At 45.9% G+C, this 14,309-nt stretch overlaps 1 protein-coding gene across 1 annotated transcript in view; it reads right to left on the bottom strand.

Annotated features, from left to right (window-relative positions):
* The window catches only part of Fam135b (family with sequence similarity 135 member B), a 196,893-nt gene extending 183,566 nt beyond the window's left edge, over positions 1-13,327 (bottom strand). The window contains exon 1 of the mRNA XM_027952280.3: positions 13,251-13,327. Coding sequence (XP_027808081.3) covers positions 13,251-13,327 — 77 coding nt within the window. The remainder of the gene's footprint in view (positions 1-13,250) is intronic.
* Between the last annotated feature and the right edge of the window lie 982 nt (positions 13,328-14,309).

Genomic DNA, 14,309 nt, shown 5'->3' with positions numbered 1-14,309 from the left:
TTATAAATTCAAACCCCGACCCTGTTAGGCAGTAGTAGGTGACCTTGGCCTTGGTACACTCATCCATAAAATCCATAAAATCATAAAGCCTAGCTCATAGGGCTGGCAGGAGCATCCAGTGAGTGGGAGCGGTAGAAGTCCTGGACACACTCTGAGCTCACAGAGCCTGGTGGGTGCTGAGCCAGGCTGAGGAATCTCATCCCAGACTCCAGCTGGCCTCAAGAGCAGAAGCACAAGACATCCCAGTGCTTCTGGACCCTGACCCAATCTATTCTACACCACCCGTCGGCAAAATGGTATTGTCACACAAACATGATCACATGTAAAATAGTTCTGGCCAGGGCTGCCTTGACCTCCTGAGACCATGCCACCTAGCCTCCCCCAATTTTACTGGCTACTTGACCCACTGGTAGGAGCAGCTGAGCGTCCCAGGACTGTGCCCTGCCCCTTCACTGCTGACACTGCTTTCTCCCATCTCTCTCCCACGGGACATTGTGAACAACTCGAGTCCACATCTGAGTCTTTCTCAGTGTCCCGTCCAGGATCTCCAGGTCAGAACCAATAAGAGAACAGGAAGCTTGACTCATCCCACTGAAGCTGGTGAGAACCAACCCAAAGCCCATCATGCTGTCCCTGGGGAGGAGACCCTTTCCTGATGGATTGGCAGTAGTATGAAGCACTGCTTGCAATACAGCAAAGAGCCCAAGTTCAGACCTGACCAGACAGGTGGTTTGGACAGTTCTGGTTATAGGCAATGAGAGAGAGGCAACAGTGGGCTCTGGCCACCTCGGTAAAGTACTGGACAGTTTTACTGGGTGCTTTACAAGTATTACCTCATCAATATCTAATGAAGTTGTTGCAAAACCAATGAAGAAAATGGGATCTGAGAACCTTAGAAACTTGCCCACGGATCCCCAGCTGGTAATAGGAGAATGGAGCTCGAGTCAAGGTTGGCGCCTGCTGTCTGAGGTTTCCAGGGCACTCCCTTCATGGCGGTGTGCTCCACTCATCTCCAGAGACCTGGCTGAGAGCCATGGGTGCCCACACTACCCAGAGGCAGTCTGCTCTGCCCTTGATCCCCCCGACAGGAGGGGAGGCCCTGGGTGGCTCTGAGCTGCAGAGGCATGTTACATCTCTGCAGGGTGACACCAGCTCCCTGGAGAGGCCTTTTCCTTGTGCACCTGCTGAGCATGTCCTCAGCCAGGGGTTAAGAGGATAAAAGGCTCAAAGCAGCGGCGGACTCATGAAGTCACAGATTAAAAGGCAAATGAACTAAAAGTGGGGCAGGGAAATCGTTATATGAATGTGGATTTGCTAGAAAAATAATCTATAATATCCACGCACATAAACACTTGGGTAACCAAAATCTATTCACAACTCACAAGAATAATGATAACAATGACATGTCATTTAATAAATGTTAAATATTTATTAAAACAATAATTATGAAATGCTAGAGAATGAAAGACTGAGAGGTCATCAAGTGTATGTGCTCTCTTGGTGTTAGAGAAAGTCCTGACTTTCAGCAATAAATACCCTAAGTCAAATTAATAATTTGATTTATTTAAATCAAATAAAACATTTAAATAAATATCTATTAATGTAAAAATAAAGGGAATGTACTGTTTGGCATAATTGAAAAGGCATTGGACTGAAACAATGTATCAAATCCTTCTCTTCTCAGGTGTGTCCAAGTCCTACCTGGCAACCGTCCATCATGCTGGACACAGCCTTTACAGAGCCTCTCTGTGGGAACCCAGGCCACTCCAACCTCGCATGGTCACCTCCTCCTGCCCTCCTAGCTCTACCAGGGCCTCTTCTTTGTCCTGAAAAACCTGACACTCAAGGGGTCTCTCAAACAGTTATAATCCCCACTCCTTTTCCAAAGCATGGGGAGAAATGAAAAGGATCTCAACATATATTAATAAAGGAAGTAATAAAAAATTGCTTTTGACAGAACCAGACAAATCAATTAATTGATCTCTGGCAAGCAAAGATAATTGTATTTGAGAGTCTATTAGGGCACATCAGGGCTGGTTAGCTGATTTCACAGGGGAGCCGGCTGTCACTGGGCGTTAGGCAGGGATGGCAACCACTGGGTAGAAGCACAAGACAGTGCGGGAGTCACCTGACCTAGGACTCCACTGTTCATTCCCGCAGAGAAAAGGCAGGTGCATCTGCTCCAAGGGTGGTTTAATCCTAACATTTCTGTGAGAATTTGAACTTTATACCATATCTGATCAAACTGATCATAGGTCCTTCTGTGAGGCTATTCTGTGGACAGGGTTTTCTGTGAAATCATCTAAAACCTTTGGGCAGAAATTCATGAGACTACAAACAAGTAGAAGAAAGACAGGAGATGAATTTGAATATCAAAGGAAGAAAAACTTCTCTTGGAAACCAGCTTGATTTACAGCCTTGATTGAATTAAGATTTAAAGCCAAATTCAAACTTATGTTCAGGACAAATGTTAGCTCCATGTCAACTAACAGCATTAGAAATGAAGGTTTATGCTCTCTTAAATAGACACATGGGCTATGAGTATATATTGATGATGAACAAATATGCATGTAGAGAAATTTATAATTAATCATTCAGCTAAAAAGTATTTCTGTATGAGAAAATTGTCAAACTGTATATTAAATAGATCTTCCTCCTGCTCTCCTACCCTAGCACCATGCTGAAAAGCTAGGGCTACATCTGTAGTGTCTACAGAATAAAGACATGCAAAGGGAATGATGGCCCAGTCCCACCACACAGAATGAATTGGGATCTCGCTTTCTTTATGATGAAGTGATCAGCAAAGAAAGGCTGAGACTCCCCGGCATGTGGAATCCTCAGTTCATCTGAATCCAGGCACTTGCAGCCTGGGAACTGCCTGAGGAACTTTGATAAGTGCTGGCACCTTGGTCCCTCTGTGCACACTTCTTATTGCCTCTGTCTGTAGGTGTCTCCAGGTAATTCCAGTATATGACCAAAGTGGAGCTTTTCACCAAAAAACCTTCAGCAGGGCTTCCTGTGCTCCAATCCCCAGGAGAATAGGTTAAAACATGGTCTCCTGAGATTCACACTTAGCAGGTCTTAGACAGTAGCCAAGAATCTGCATTCCTAACAATCTCCCAGGGATGGTGCCCTGGTCCACAGGCTATATTTTGAGTAGCAATGGTTTAAACCATACTTTAGAAATCAGGACTCATCTTCTATTGATAGAATGATACACTATATTGATGAATTTGTAGAATGGCAAAGTTTAAGGCAATCAATTATAAGCTATTGTTTAGCTTCCAGTATGCACCAGTTCTGGGCTGGGCTCTGGCAACATAAAGCAAATAAGCCCAAATCCTCACGCTTAACGAGCTCCCATCTGCAGAAGAGAAAACTCACTGCACCAAACACCAACAACCCTTAGCTGCTCTGCAGCCCTAAGTCAACCACAAATATGTTGTTATAAATAAATAAGTCATCATTCCCTCACCTTCCATCCCTTCCTGCCCCATCTTTGGTCTTTTGGGTGGCCTCTGCTTCCTGACGTCACTGAGTCACCGGCTTCTGCTTTTCCAGGTCCTCGGCAGGGCTGACCTCCCTCCGTCCTTCAACAACACCTCTGCTGCTTCACTCCGGGGTGTTTTTCTGTCTCTGCCTACAGATTGGATACCCCCTTCTGTGACTCTTCACAGTGCAACAGGTCTGTTGTGGTGACAGAACCTGTCACACATCATGGCCATTTCCTGTGGGCTTATATCTGTCTCCCTCATCAGCTGGTAAACACCTTGAGGGCAGGGGTTCCATCTTTTCTGATGCTTGCTAGTGTCCATGGTGATGAACTGGGAGTAGATGACGGCGCAGAGCACCTTGTTGAAGAGCTAAGCCTCAGGGATGGATGAGGATGCATGAAACGCAGGCTGGACAGCACTCTGCAGGAATGGTCTGCAGAGGACAGAGTCCAGCTGCAACTTGCACAGGGTGGTTTTCAAGGGGAGCCTAGGGGGAGGACCAAGGAGGACCTGAGCACTGATGATTAAGTTGAAGTTTAGGCCAAATCATTCAGCTTTTGAGCACAAGGTAAAGGAGTGAGAGCAACAGGAAATAGAGAATTTTTCAGAGGAAAGTAAGGTGATCACATACACCATTTGGGGTAGGAACTGCATGGATGGTATTAAGAACAGGTTAAAGGCGGGTGTGCTCCAGTAATTGTGACCGTTTACACAACATCTACTAGATGCCAGGTACCGTGCTAGCTTATCTGCATGCATGAACGGCATGACCTTTCATATTGCACCCGTGAGATGGACTCTGTTATCACCATTTGACAGGCCATAAAATGTTGCTTCTATGTGTTTTCCCAAGTTCTCCCAGCTCCTAAGTGGAAGAGTGTAGCTTCACGTTCATGTCTGATTTCCAAAGCCAGGTCCCCAGCCCCTCTCTGCCCCTCCCTTTTTGTCAGCACAAGTATTACTGCTGAGCATAGGAGTGGCACCCTATGATATTTGTTGGCTGCTTTGAGGACAAGTTTTCCCTCTGAGAATTTGCCTCAGTCAATATAGACTTTGGATAAATGCAAGTTGACTGTTTGCTCAGAGCAAACATCCTCAGGAGGCAGTGTGTGCTCCAGACCTGGTAAAAGGTCCACAGTGTGAGTGTGCAAGTGGCTCCCCATTCAGGGAGAACTCCCAGGCAGTATGCTGAGCTCTGTCCCCTGGGCCTCCAACTCAGCATCTCATGAAACCCTGAGACCAGGTTGCTTTGTGTCTAGATGAAGGAACCAGGAGCTGGGACCCCAGGATGGAGGGACAAGCCCCACTCTGATCAACTGGAGAAAGAGGGGAGCCTGGGTGGCCATGGGCACACTGGGTCTGAGGAAGTACACCCCCCTCTTGCAAACCCCAGCCCTCATTTTCTCCTGCTCTAGTTCGGATCCGGAATTCCCCCCCTAAAGGCTCAGGTGCTAAGGTTAGGTCCCCAACTAGCACACTTGGGAAGTAGTGGGAAGTCTCAGAGTCAGGGCCTGGTGGGAGGTCTCCAAGTCACCACAGGCTCTTGAAGGGGATTGCAGGCCCCCGTCCTCTCCTCCTCTTCCTCCTCTTCCTCTCACCCCTTCTCCTTCCCCTTCCCTTCTCTCATTCCTTCTCCTGTTCTTTTCCCCTCCCTTTCAGGCATGAAGTAAGCCACGGGCTCGGCCAGGTGCTTGTATCACGATGTGCTGCCTCAGCACAGCCCAAAGCCACCAGGCCAGTTGGTCATGCACTCAGACCTCCAACACTGTGAGCCAGAACAGACCTTATTCTTTCTGTGTCCATCATCCCAGGTTTTTAACACAGAAAATCCATACCAAGAAGCCGGGCCTCTACCATTACTAGGTATCTGATGGTGTGGAAAAGCCTTCAGGATGGTTTTGGGAAGTGGAGGAGCTGGAGAAAGCCAAGGGCACTGTAGGTGCAGCATGATGGGCAGTTCTGAGGGGGCTCAGAGAGGAGAACGTGGACAGGAAGGCAGAGAGTAAAAGCCAAGATGGGGAAGCTCCAGAGGAGAACGGGCCCCACCCACAGGTAGAGTAGGGCACGCACTCGATCACCCCCAAGGTAATGACACGGCTGCGCTTTGCCCGCGTCCTGAGACCTTGTGGGAGGCAGTGCTCAACTGTGACAGGCTATCTATCGGTGGAGCAAACGCCAAGGCAGGGATACAGGCAGGCAGCAGCAGGGGCATTACTGGCTGCTTTTAGCTCAACTAATAGTGAGAATTGGGAGCAAAAAGGAACAAAGTAGGAAGAGTGAAAAAAAATTGCAATCCTGGCTAAAAAGTAGTGTATGTACATTTTCAGCCAAGCAGTGTGGGGTTAATAACCCTGTGCTTTGCACCAGAAGGATAGGAAACTGCCCTGAGGGCATCTTGGAAGTGAATTGGCAAGGCCACAGCCCTCTGGATGTGGAGGTACAAATGCAGATTTGCTTCCAGTACTTTCCAGGGCTGTCTTTGGAGGAGAGCCCTGGGGCACCCTAAGCCAGCAAGGCTGCCCAGAAGCAGCCCGCCCTGGCAGTGGGCCCTGGAATCACCCATGTGGAGCTGGCTTTGCAGACGTGCAGACTGCAAGAACTGAGACATCTGGAGGCTTCCACTGAGATTTCAGAGCAAATCCATGTGGTGTGTTGCAGGATGAGAGCTCCTGGAGGCAGCCCACAACAGGGCAATGCCCGGAGCTGTGAGAGTGAAGGAGAAGTGGCAAAGGAGAGCCCAGGAAGGAAGAGACACCAGGAATGTGGAATGCATGTTGAGGGAAGATGATGTGGGCACCACAACACACCTCCCGGAGGGAGTGGCCACGGGCATGGGCTGCAACCAGCGAGGCTCTAGGGGTGGAGCTTCCCAAGCCCTTGGTGCCCTGATCCCGCCACAATGTGCCTGGATGCTGGACACGGATGATCCCCTACTGGATTTTGCTCTTGCCTTGATCCAATTCCCCCCTGCTATTTTCCTGCTTCTTCCATTTGAAATAAGAATGCTCGCCTGTGTCCGTCCCACAACTGTATCTTGGAAGTATATGAATTTCTTGTTGATTTTTACAGGGGCTCAGAGACTTTGGACTCGGACATTTGAACCATGCTGTAAGGTCAGGACTTTGAGACTCTGGGGTTAGAATGAATGCACTTCACATTGTGAGATGGACATACACCTTTGGGGCCAGGGATGGAGTGCCGTAATTTGGATCTGGAAGGTTGCTCACAGGGCCACGGGTTCATCGGTTACTTTCCACCTTTGTGCTACTGGGAGGTGGTGGGACTAGAGGAAAGAGTGGGGCCTAGAGGAAAGTCTCTAGATCATCACCTAATAACCTCAACATGGATTGTGGGACCCTGGTCTCTTCCTCTTTCTTTTTTTTACTTCCCAGCCATGAGATGAGAGGTGTTGTTCCACCATATCCTTCTATGATGTGCTGCCTGGCCACAGGTCTAAAGAAATGGGGCCAATCGATCATGGTCTGAAACCTTCAAAATTCTAAGCCAAAAGATACTTTCTCTCTCTCTCTCTCTCTCTCTCTCTCTCTCTCTCTCTATATATATATATATATATATATATATATATATACACACACATATGGTTTATTAGTTGTAGTTGGACGTTTATTTATTTATTTTATGTGTTGCTGAGGATCGAACCCTGTGCCTCATACGTGCTAGATGAGCGCTGTACCGCTAAGTCACAACCCCAGCTCCAACCTTTTCTCTTTATAGTTGATTATCTCAGGTATTTGTTATAGTGGTGGAAAACTGACTGGCACACCATCCTTATGGCTCTAAAGAGAAAATATATAATCATTTATCCTTTTACCCCAAAATGACCCAGCTTCCCTAAACCCTACATTTTATCTCTTTCCTTCCTATAGGGTTCATTCACTGTCCTTCTTAAGCTTCCCAAGGGCCTATCTTGCCCACCATGCTTGGTCTGCAGCCATCCCTTCTCTGTGGAGCCCTCACTGGGAGAGCAATTAGGTTCCACTTTAAGCTTGGGCCCTATGGGGTTCATAGCATGAAATCTTTAACTCTTAGCCATCAGGGGCCATGCCTGTCAGGGGCGGCCTGGCAGATGCACATCATGGTATCATCACACCCAGCCTGTCCATAGTTCCCTGGAGGAAGGATCCGGATTCAGAGGGCTGGTGGTTACTAACTTCAAGGCCTTACTGCTGATAGGAGTTGTAGATACTAGAACTCACGCCATCCCCCTAAGAGGTCTAATTCCTTCCCCCGAATCACACCTAGGCCTGTCCACAGAAGCAGCTGCCATGAAGCCCACCCTTACACATGTTCAATTATATGATCTCTCTCTTACCCACATCTTAAGCCTGTGCCCAAAGTGCCCACTGCTGGGAACCACAGGAAGCTGGCATGGAGAGCTGGGAGCTGGGGAAAGTCTTCCTGATCTGCTGGACGAGTGTCTCCAACTGTTTTCTTTTCCCCCTTGGAGGGAGTGGTTATGAGACCATAGGATTATCTCCCATTTTCTTGTCAGTTCAATGTAACTACACTAATGGAGGGATTCATTGTTGCACATTTATACAAGCACAGTATATGACAATAGGATTTGGTCAAGATCTTTTCCAGTGTGCCCCTTTCCTCTCCTTGTCCCTCCCCCTGGTCTCTTTCCTCTACCCTCCTGGTCTCTCTTCTGTTTTTAATCTCCAACTCTTAATGATGTGCATGCTTAGGAAGAATAACATTTTTGAGCATGCAACCCCAATATCTCTATATTTATTCATACATCATGAACATGTATATATACTATATACAACATGCATCAGAAATATAGAAAACGTCTTTTAGAAGAAAGAATACAGTAACCTATTATGAACAGACACTTCTCAGAAGATGATATACAATCAATCAACAAATATATGAACAAATTTTCAACATCTCTAGCAATTAGAGAAATGCAAATCAAAACTCCTCCAAGATTTCACCTCACTCCAGTCAGAATGGCAGCTATTAAGTATACAAACAACAAGTGTTGGTGAGGATGTGGGGGAAAAGGCACACTCCTACATTGCTGGTGGGACTGCAAATTGGTGCAGCCAATATGGAAAGCAGTATGGAGAGTCCTTGGAAAACCATTTGACCCTGCTATCCCACTCTTTGGTCTACATACAAAGGACTTAAAAGCAGAACATTACAGTGATGCAGCCACATCAATGTTTATAGCAGCACAACTCACAATAGCTAAACTGTGGAAGCAACCTAGATGGCCTTCAGTAGATGAATGGATAAAGAAAATGTGGTATATATACACAATGAAATATTAGTCAGCATTAAAAGAGAATAAAATCATGGCATTTGCAGGTAAATGGATGGAGTTGGAGACTATAATGCTAAGCAAGTTATCCAATCCCCCCAAAAAACAAATGCTGAATGTTTTCTCTGATTTAAGGATGATGATTCATAAAGGGGTGGAGGGTGGGGTCAAGGGAAGATTAGATAAACTCTAGATAGGGCAAAGGGGAAGGAGGGAAAGGGAGGGGAAAGGGGGGTAGGAAAGACAGTGGAATGAGATGGACATCAATACCCTAAGTACATGAATGAAGACACAAATGGTGTGAACATACTTTGAATACAACCAGAGATATGAAAAATTATGCTCTATATGTGTACTATGAATTGTGCTCTATATGTGTACTAAAAATTGTGCTCTATATGTGTACTATGCATTCTGCTGTCATATAAACAAATTAGAATAAATAAATAAATAAATAAATAAATAAAAATAGAGTTCTTATATGAGAAGACCTCACCTTTTCTTATTAAAAAATATATACATATTACAGTGATTGCAAGCCCTGGCTCTAGTTTAGCATAATTTAATATTACCTTTTATCAGTGAGCTCAGCTAAACAAGCTGCCCCCCACAAACATGCAGCTCTAGAAAGAGACTATCAAGGCCTGGTGAAGAGTCATGATGCCCGTACTCAGTTTTTCTCCTCCTTGGCAAATCCACAGGGGTTCACTGGTGTCTTGGATGTGTCACTTGAAATGTTTTCTAATGGAGATTTTTTCACACAGGCCTGCCAAGACCTCAAGGCCCAACACCCAGGTAGGCTGAGGTTTGCAGGCAATGATGCTCAGGAGCACGAATATATAAGAATGAAGAACTCCAGACCTCTCGGCCCACTTACTGTTGGAGCTGGTTAGCTTGTCATTTTTAATCTTAGTGTGTGTATCAAGAGATTTTTGCAAGGAGTTGGATCAACATCATTCTGTGGTTTCCTGGTGATTGCATTCTTCCTTGTTAATATCCCCTTAGCTCACGATCCCCTCAGAGTTCTAAGGGGCTTTTTGTAGTTGGAGGCAGAAAACAATTTACAGATTCATACAACGTGAGGGTGGCCTCAGCCGGGCTGTGCTCTGGCTGCACTCTTTGTTCTTGGTCTCTGAGTCACAGGAAGGGACTCACCAACTGTCTGACCTATGAACAAGTAAGGTTTCAAGGACCAGACTGGATTCTATTTATCAGTGAAGCTTCATTCTTTCTTCTTGTGGGCTTACACAATTGCAAGCAGAAGTTCTAATATTTCCTTTCCATTTCCTGATGGCTGTTCTGTGTACCCTGGAGAGAATACCGCCCACTTTGGAGGTTAGCCTTAAATAATAGAAAAGAACTCAAGATTTTGAGTGAGGGAGACTTAGCCACAGCCTCTCCCCACCTGGCTATGTGAAGGCCTGGGCTGCTCTTCTCCTTGACTCCAAATTGCCTATCAAAATTGAATATCATATGTCTTCCTTCTGTAGTTGGTCACAAAGAGCCAGGAGATAATGAATAGAAAAGTGTCAAACACCAGGATGACACACAACATCATCAAAGCTGCTTCCTTCCTTCCCTCCTAAATGTGGAACATGAGGAGCAGAGGGACGTACCCACGAACCACACAGAGGCAGGAGCAGAGCGGCTTTGGCATCTTGGTCCCCAGCTCAGGGCTGTCATCTCTGTTGCAGGAAACTTCTAACCAAGAGGAGCTTCCAGGGGGAAGCACAGAGCTCTGCCTCATTAAGCCCAGCTCCTGAGCCCATCTGAAGGCCTTGTGGGCCTCCTTTCCTGGAACAGAAAGCTGATCCCAGAATCACTCCCCATCTCTCACACTACACGGCCTGGTTCAGGTCACCTTCCCAAACCACTGAATTTCACCCTTCTGTAAGAAGGGACCATGGCACACAGAAGGCACTAATTTCATAACTATCATTTTGAAACTGGAGTCTAACCTTGGTGGTAGATCGTGGAAGTGTGCATGGGTTCTTCCTCTTTTCTCAAGAGATAGTATCTCTTTCTCTGAATCTGTACAAGCTTTTTGACTTTCTGTAGCCAACAGAATTCATGAAAAATAACCTTATGAAAATTCCAAGGCTAGGCGTCAACAGGATGGGCAAATGATCTAAATAAGTATTTCTCAAAAGAAGACATACAAATGTCCAACACGCATATGAAAAACTGCTCAACATCATTAATCATCAGGGAAATGCAATTAAAACAATGAGATATGGCTAATACAAAGGGAAACTCTCATGCATTGCTGGTGGTACCAAAAATTAGGATGGCCATTAGGAAGACTGAAGATGTCCTTCAAAAAACTTAAAATAGAACCAACTACCATATCCAGCAATTCCAGTACTGTGTGTGTAGCGAAAGGAAATCAGTATGTCAAGGAGACGCTCTTCACAATAGCCAACATATGGAATCAACCTAGATGTCCATATGTCCATAGATGAAAAAACTGGATAAATAGTCACACACACACACACACACACACAGAAATACTATGTGCCCATAGAGAATAATGAAACCCCATAATCGGTGAGAGCATGGATGAGCCTTGAAGACTTTATAATAAGTAAAATAAACCAGGTACAGAGAGACAATTACCACATACTCTCACTGTATATGTGGAAGCTAAAGAGTTGATCTCAGGGAAATAGAGAATAGACTAATGGTTGTCAGAGCCTCGGAAGAGTTGTGGGGAGGAAGGAAGAGAGCGAAGGTGGCCGGACGATAAGGGGGACAATTAGATTGGAGGAATGACTTCTGACATTTGGATGATCATGATAATAATGCGGGCTAACTGACAACCACCAATTCTGTATTTCACAATAACCAGAGGAGAGGATTGTGAACATTCCCAACATAAAGAAATGGTAAGTGCTTGAGGCGAGGGACGTCCCAGCCACCCTGACCTGCCCATCACACACCATGCACACGCATTGAAATAGCACACTGCACCCCATAGATGTGTAAGAATCTTTAAAGTAAAGAAAAACGAGTTTGTGTTGCCTCCGCTCTGGCTCTTGGAACCAGGCCAGGCTGCCCTGCTGGAGGGGGAGAACCAGCAGCCTCCCAGCCCAGAGCCCCAGACCTTGCAGGAGCCCAGCTGAGACATGCCAAGCCTGGTCCAGTTGAGCAAGACCACCTTGCCAAGCTCAGCCCAAAGTGCTTACCCTTAAAGTCAGGAGATGGACTTGTTGTTTCAGGCTCCTACATTTAGGGGAGGTTTTTATGGAGCAAAAGCAAATGGATAGATACCCATCATTTTGAACTCTCGTCTGCTGTTAACATGAGCATCAAACAAATTCGGGTTGTATAGACTTTGATTTCTTTGTCACTAATGTGGGGAACATCAGCTGTGGCCATTGTGAATGCATATACAGCTCCAGTCTGTGTTAGCTGCCTTCTGCAACGTCAGGGTTTGGGTCTGGAGTACACACTCAGGTTCATGTGTTACAGGTTTTGTCCCTAAGGCCACAGTGTTCAGAGACGTAGCTTTGGGGAAGGGACTGGATCATGAGGGTTCTGACCTCATCCGTGGGCTAATCCTCCAATGGGTCCCTAAGGGAATGGACTGTTAGACTGTGGAGGTAGGGTGGTTGGAGGAGTAGACCCCTGGGGACATGCTCTGGAAGGGTAGATCTTGGCTCCACGCCCTTCTTCCCTCTGCTTCCTGGCTGCCATGAGGAACCACACTCTACATGACCTCTCTGCCATGGTGCTCTGCCTCCCACAGGCTCAGCAATAAACCAGCTTACCATGGACAGAAAACAGGACCAACATAAACCTTTCCTCTCTCTAAATTGTTTTCCTCAGGTATTTTGACACAGTGGTGAAAAGCGGACCAACATAGTAACCATTTCATGATCCTGAGAGGGAGTCTATCATGAAGACCTTGTAGGTTCACATGTAAAATGTCATAGTCAGACCATGTCCCCCCAAAATGAAAGCAACTGTATGTTTGTTACATCCTTAAAGGGACATTATTACATACAAACAGTCTCAGTTTTTTAAATATCTTAGAATATGTAGCTCAGGAGAGATGGCCCAACAAGTAGCAAACACATTTATCAGTGGTACACAAACAAGTTTCACTCCCCATAGACTCACTTTTCTTTAAAATTTACATATCTAAAAAGGAATTGAAAATAAGTAAGATAGAAAGCGGTGTGGGGAGGATAAATTAGCATTTTCTAGGATTGGTCAGCAAATGATTTATTTTCAGATGAACTAGAAGTTTGAATTTTTCAATTTGCAGGAAAAAATAATGAAAATCCTTTCCTCATTAATTCCCAGTATATAACCTTCCCTCCCCACCCCCTTTCAGAAAAAATGCACACACACATTCACAGTCACACATATACTTTCACACACACACTCACACTCATACACATTCTCTCTCTCACACACACACACACTCACACACACACACACAGATTGTGCAGTATACTCACCCTCTCTGAAAGAGATCCACATTATAGAATTTATGTAGCTCTACAGAAAACTCAACCGTTCCTTGAACTTCAGACATGATCTTTTTGGTTCATTACCTGGAAAACAAAGAGAGAAATTAATAGCTTGAGATGACATTGGTCCCACAAGGAGAACCCAGCAGCCCCAGAAGAAAGTCACATGTGACTCGTGGACCGAGAGAGCTCCATGTCTCTGCTCAGTGTCACCACTTGGGGCTCCTATTATAAGAGACAGCACAGAGAATTGCAGTGACTTGGCGAATGTCATGAAGCTCACACCTGGAAGGGCTTCTACTCAGACTCGGGTGTGCTGACCCCAAAGCTAGGCAGGTCCACTGCCCTTCCCTGTCAGGACAGTGGCAGCAAGCCCCTCCTTCATGACTCCAGTCCCCACTCCCCTGCTTTCTAGCCATGTGACCTTAAGCAAGTCACTGAACTTCTGCAACATGGGGACCGGTACTAGTACACGGCGGTGGTGGACGATGGGAAGATTAGGTAAACCCTCCACGCTGTGCACCGCACCGCAGAGTCCCGACACCCAGCGCACACTCCACGTGTACTAGCTACCATTAATATGATTAATAACCACTGATAACACCGTATTGTGAATCCCAGTGGAGGGAGTGGCAAGGAAAATGTGTGTTCTAGCAACCACGGGAAGAGAGCCAGTGGCTGCTGTTCAGGCAGATGCTGAGCCCAGCTACACACGGTGCTCATTTTTCCAGCCCAAGACAAGAGAGTTGAGTGACAAGACAGGCGGGAGTGAAATTAAAATAGTCCAGGTCTGGGATGAGAGAAAACTCAGAAGGAGATCAGGCAGGCTGGATTTTTCTAAGTACATGAGATCAGCTAGGGATTTGAAGGCAGGAAAAGAAATTGAATTTACTAAGCACCCCTATATTCTTGGTGCTGCATACAGTATTTGATATATGACTTCCAGTTTTTTCCAAAAGGAAATTTCTGATGAAGATCCATGCCTCGTTGTGCAGATAAAATGATCAGAAAAGGTTCTGATTTGCAGCCACTCTTCGACTGTAGAAT

The sequence above is a fragment of the Marmota flaviventris genome, chromosome 15 (assembly GCF_047511675.1).
Source record: "Marmota flaviventris isolate mMarFla1 chromosome 15, mMarFla1.hap1, whole genome shotgun sequence".
Taxonomy (NCBI): domain Eukaryota; kingdom Metazoa; phylum Chordata; class Mammalia; order Rodentia; family Sciuridae; genus Marmota; species Marmota flaviventris.
The sequence above is the reverse complement of the archived record's forward strand: the minus strand, read 5'-3'. Positions and strand labels throughout refer to the sequence as shown.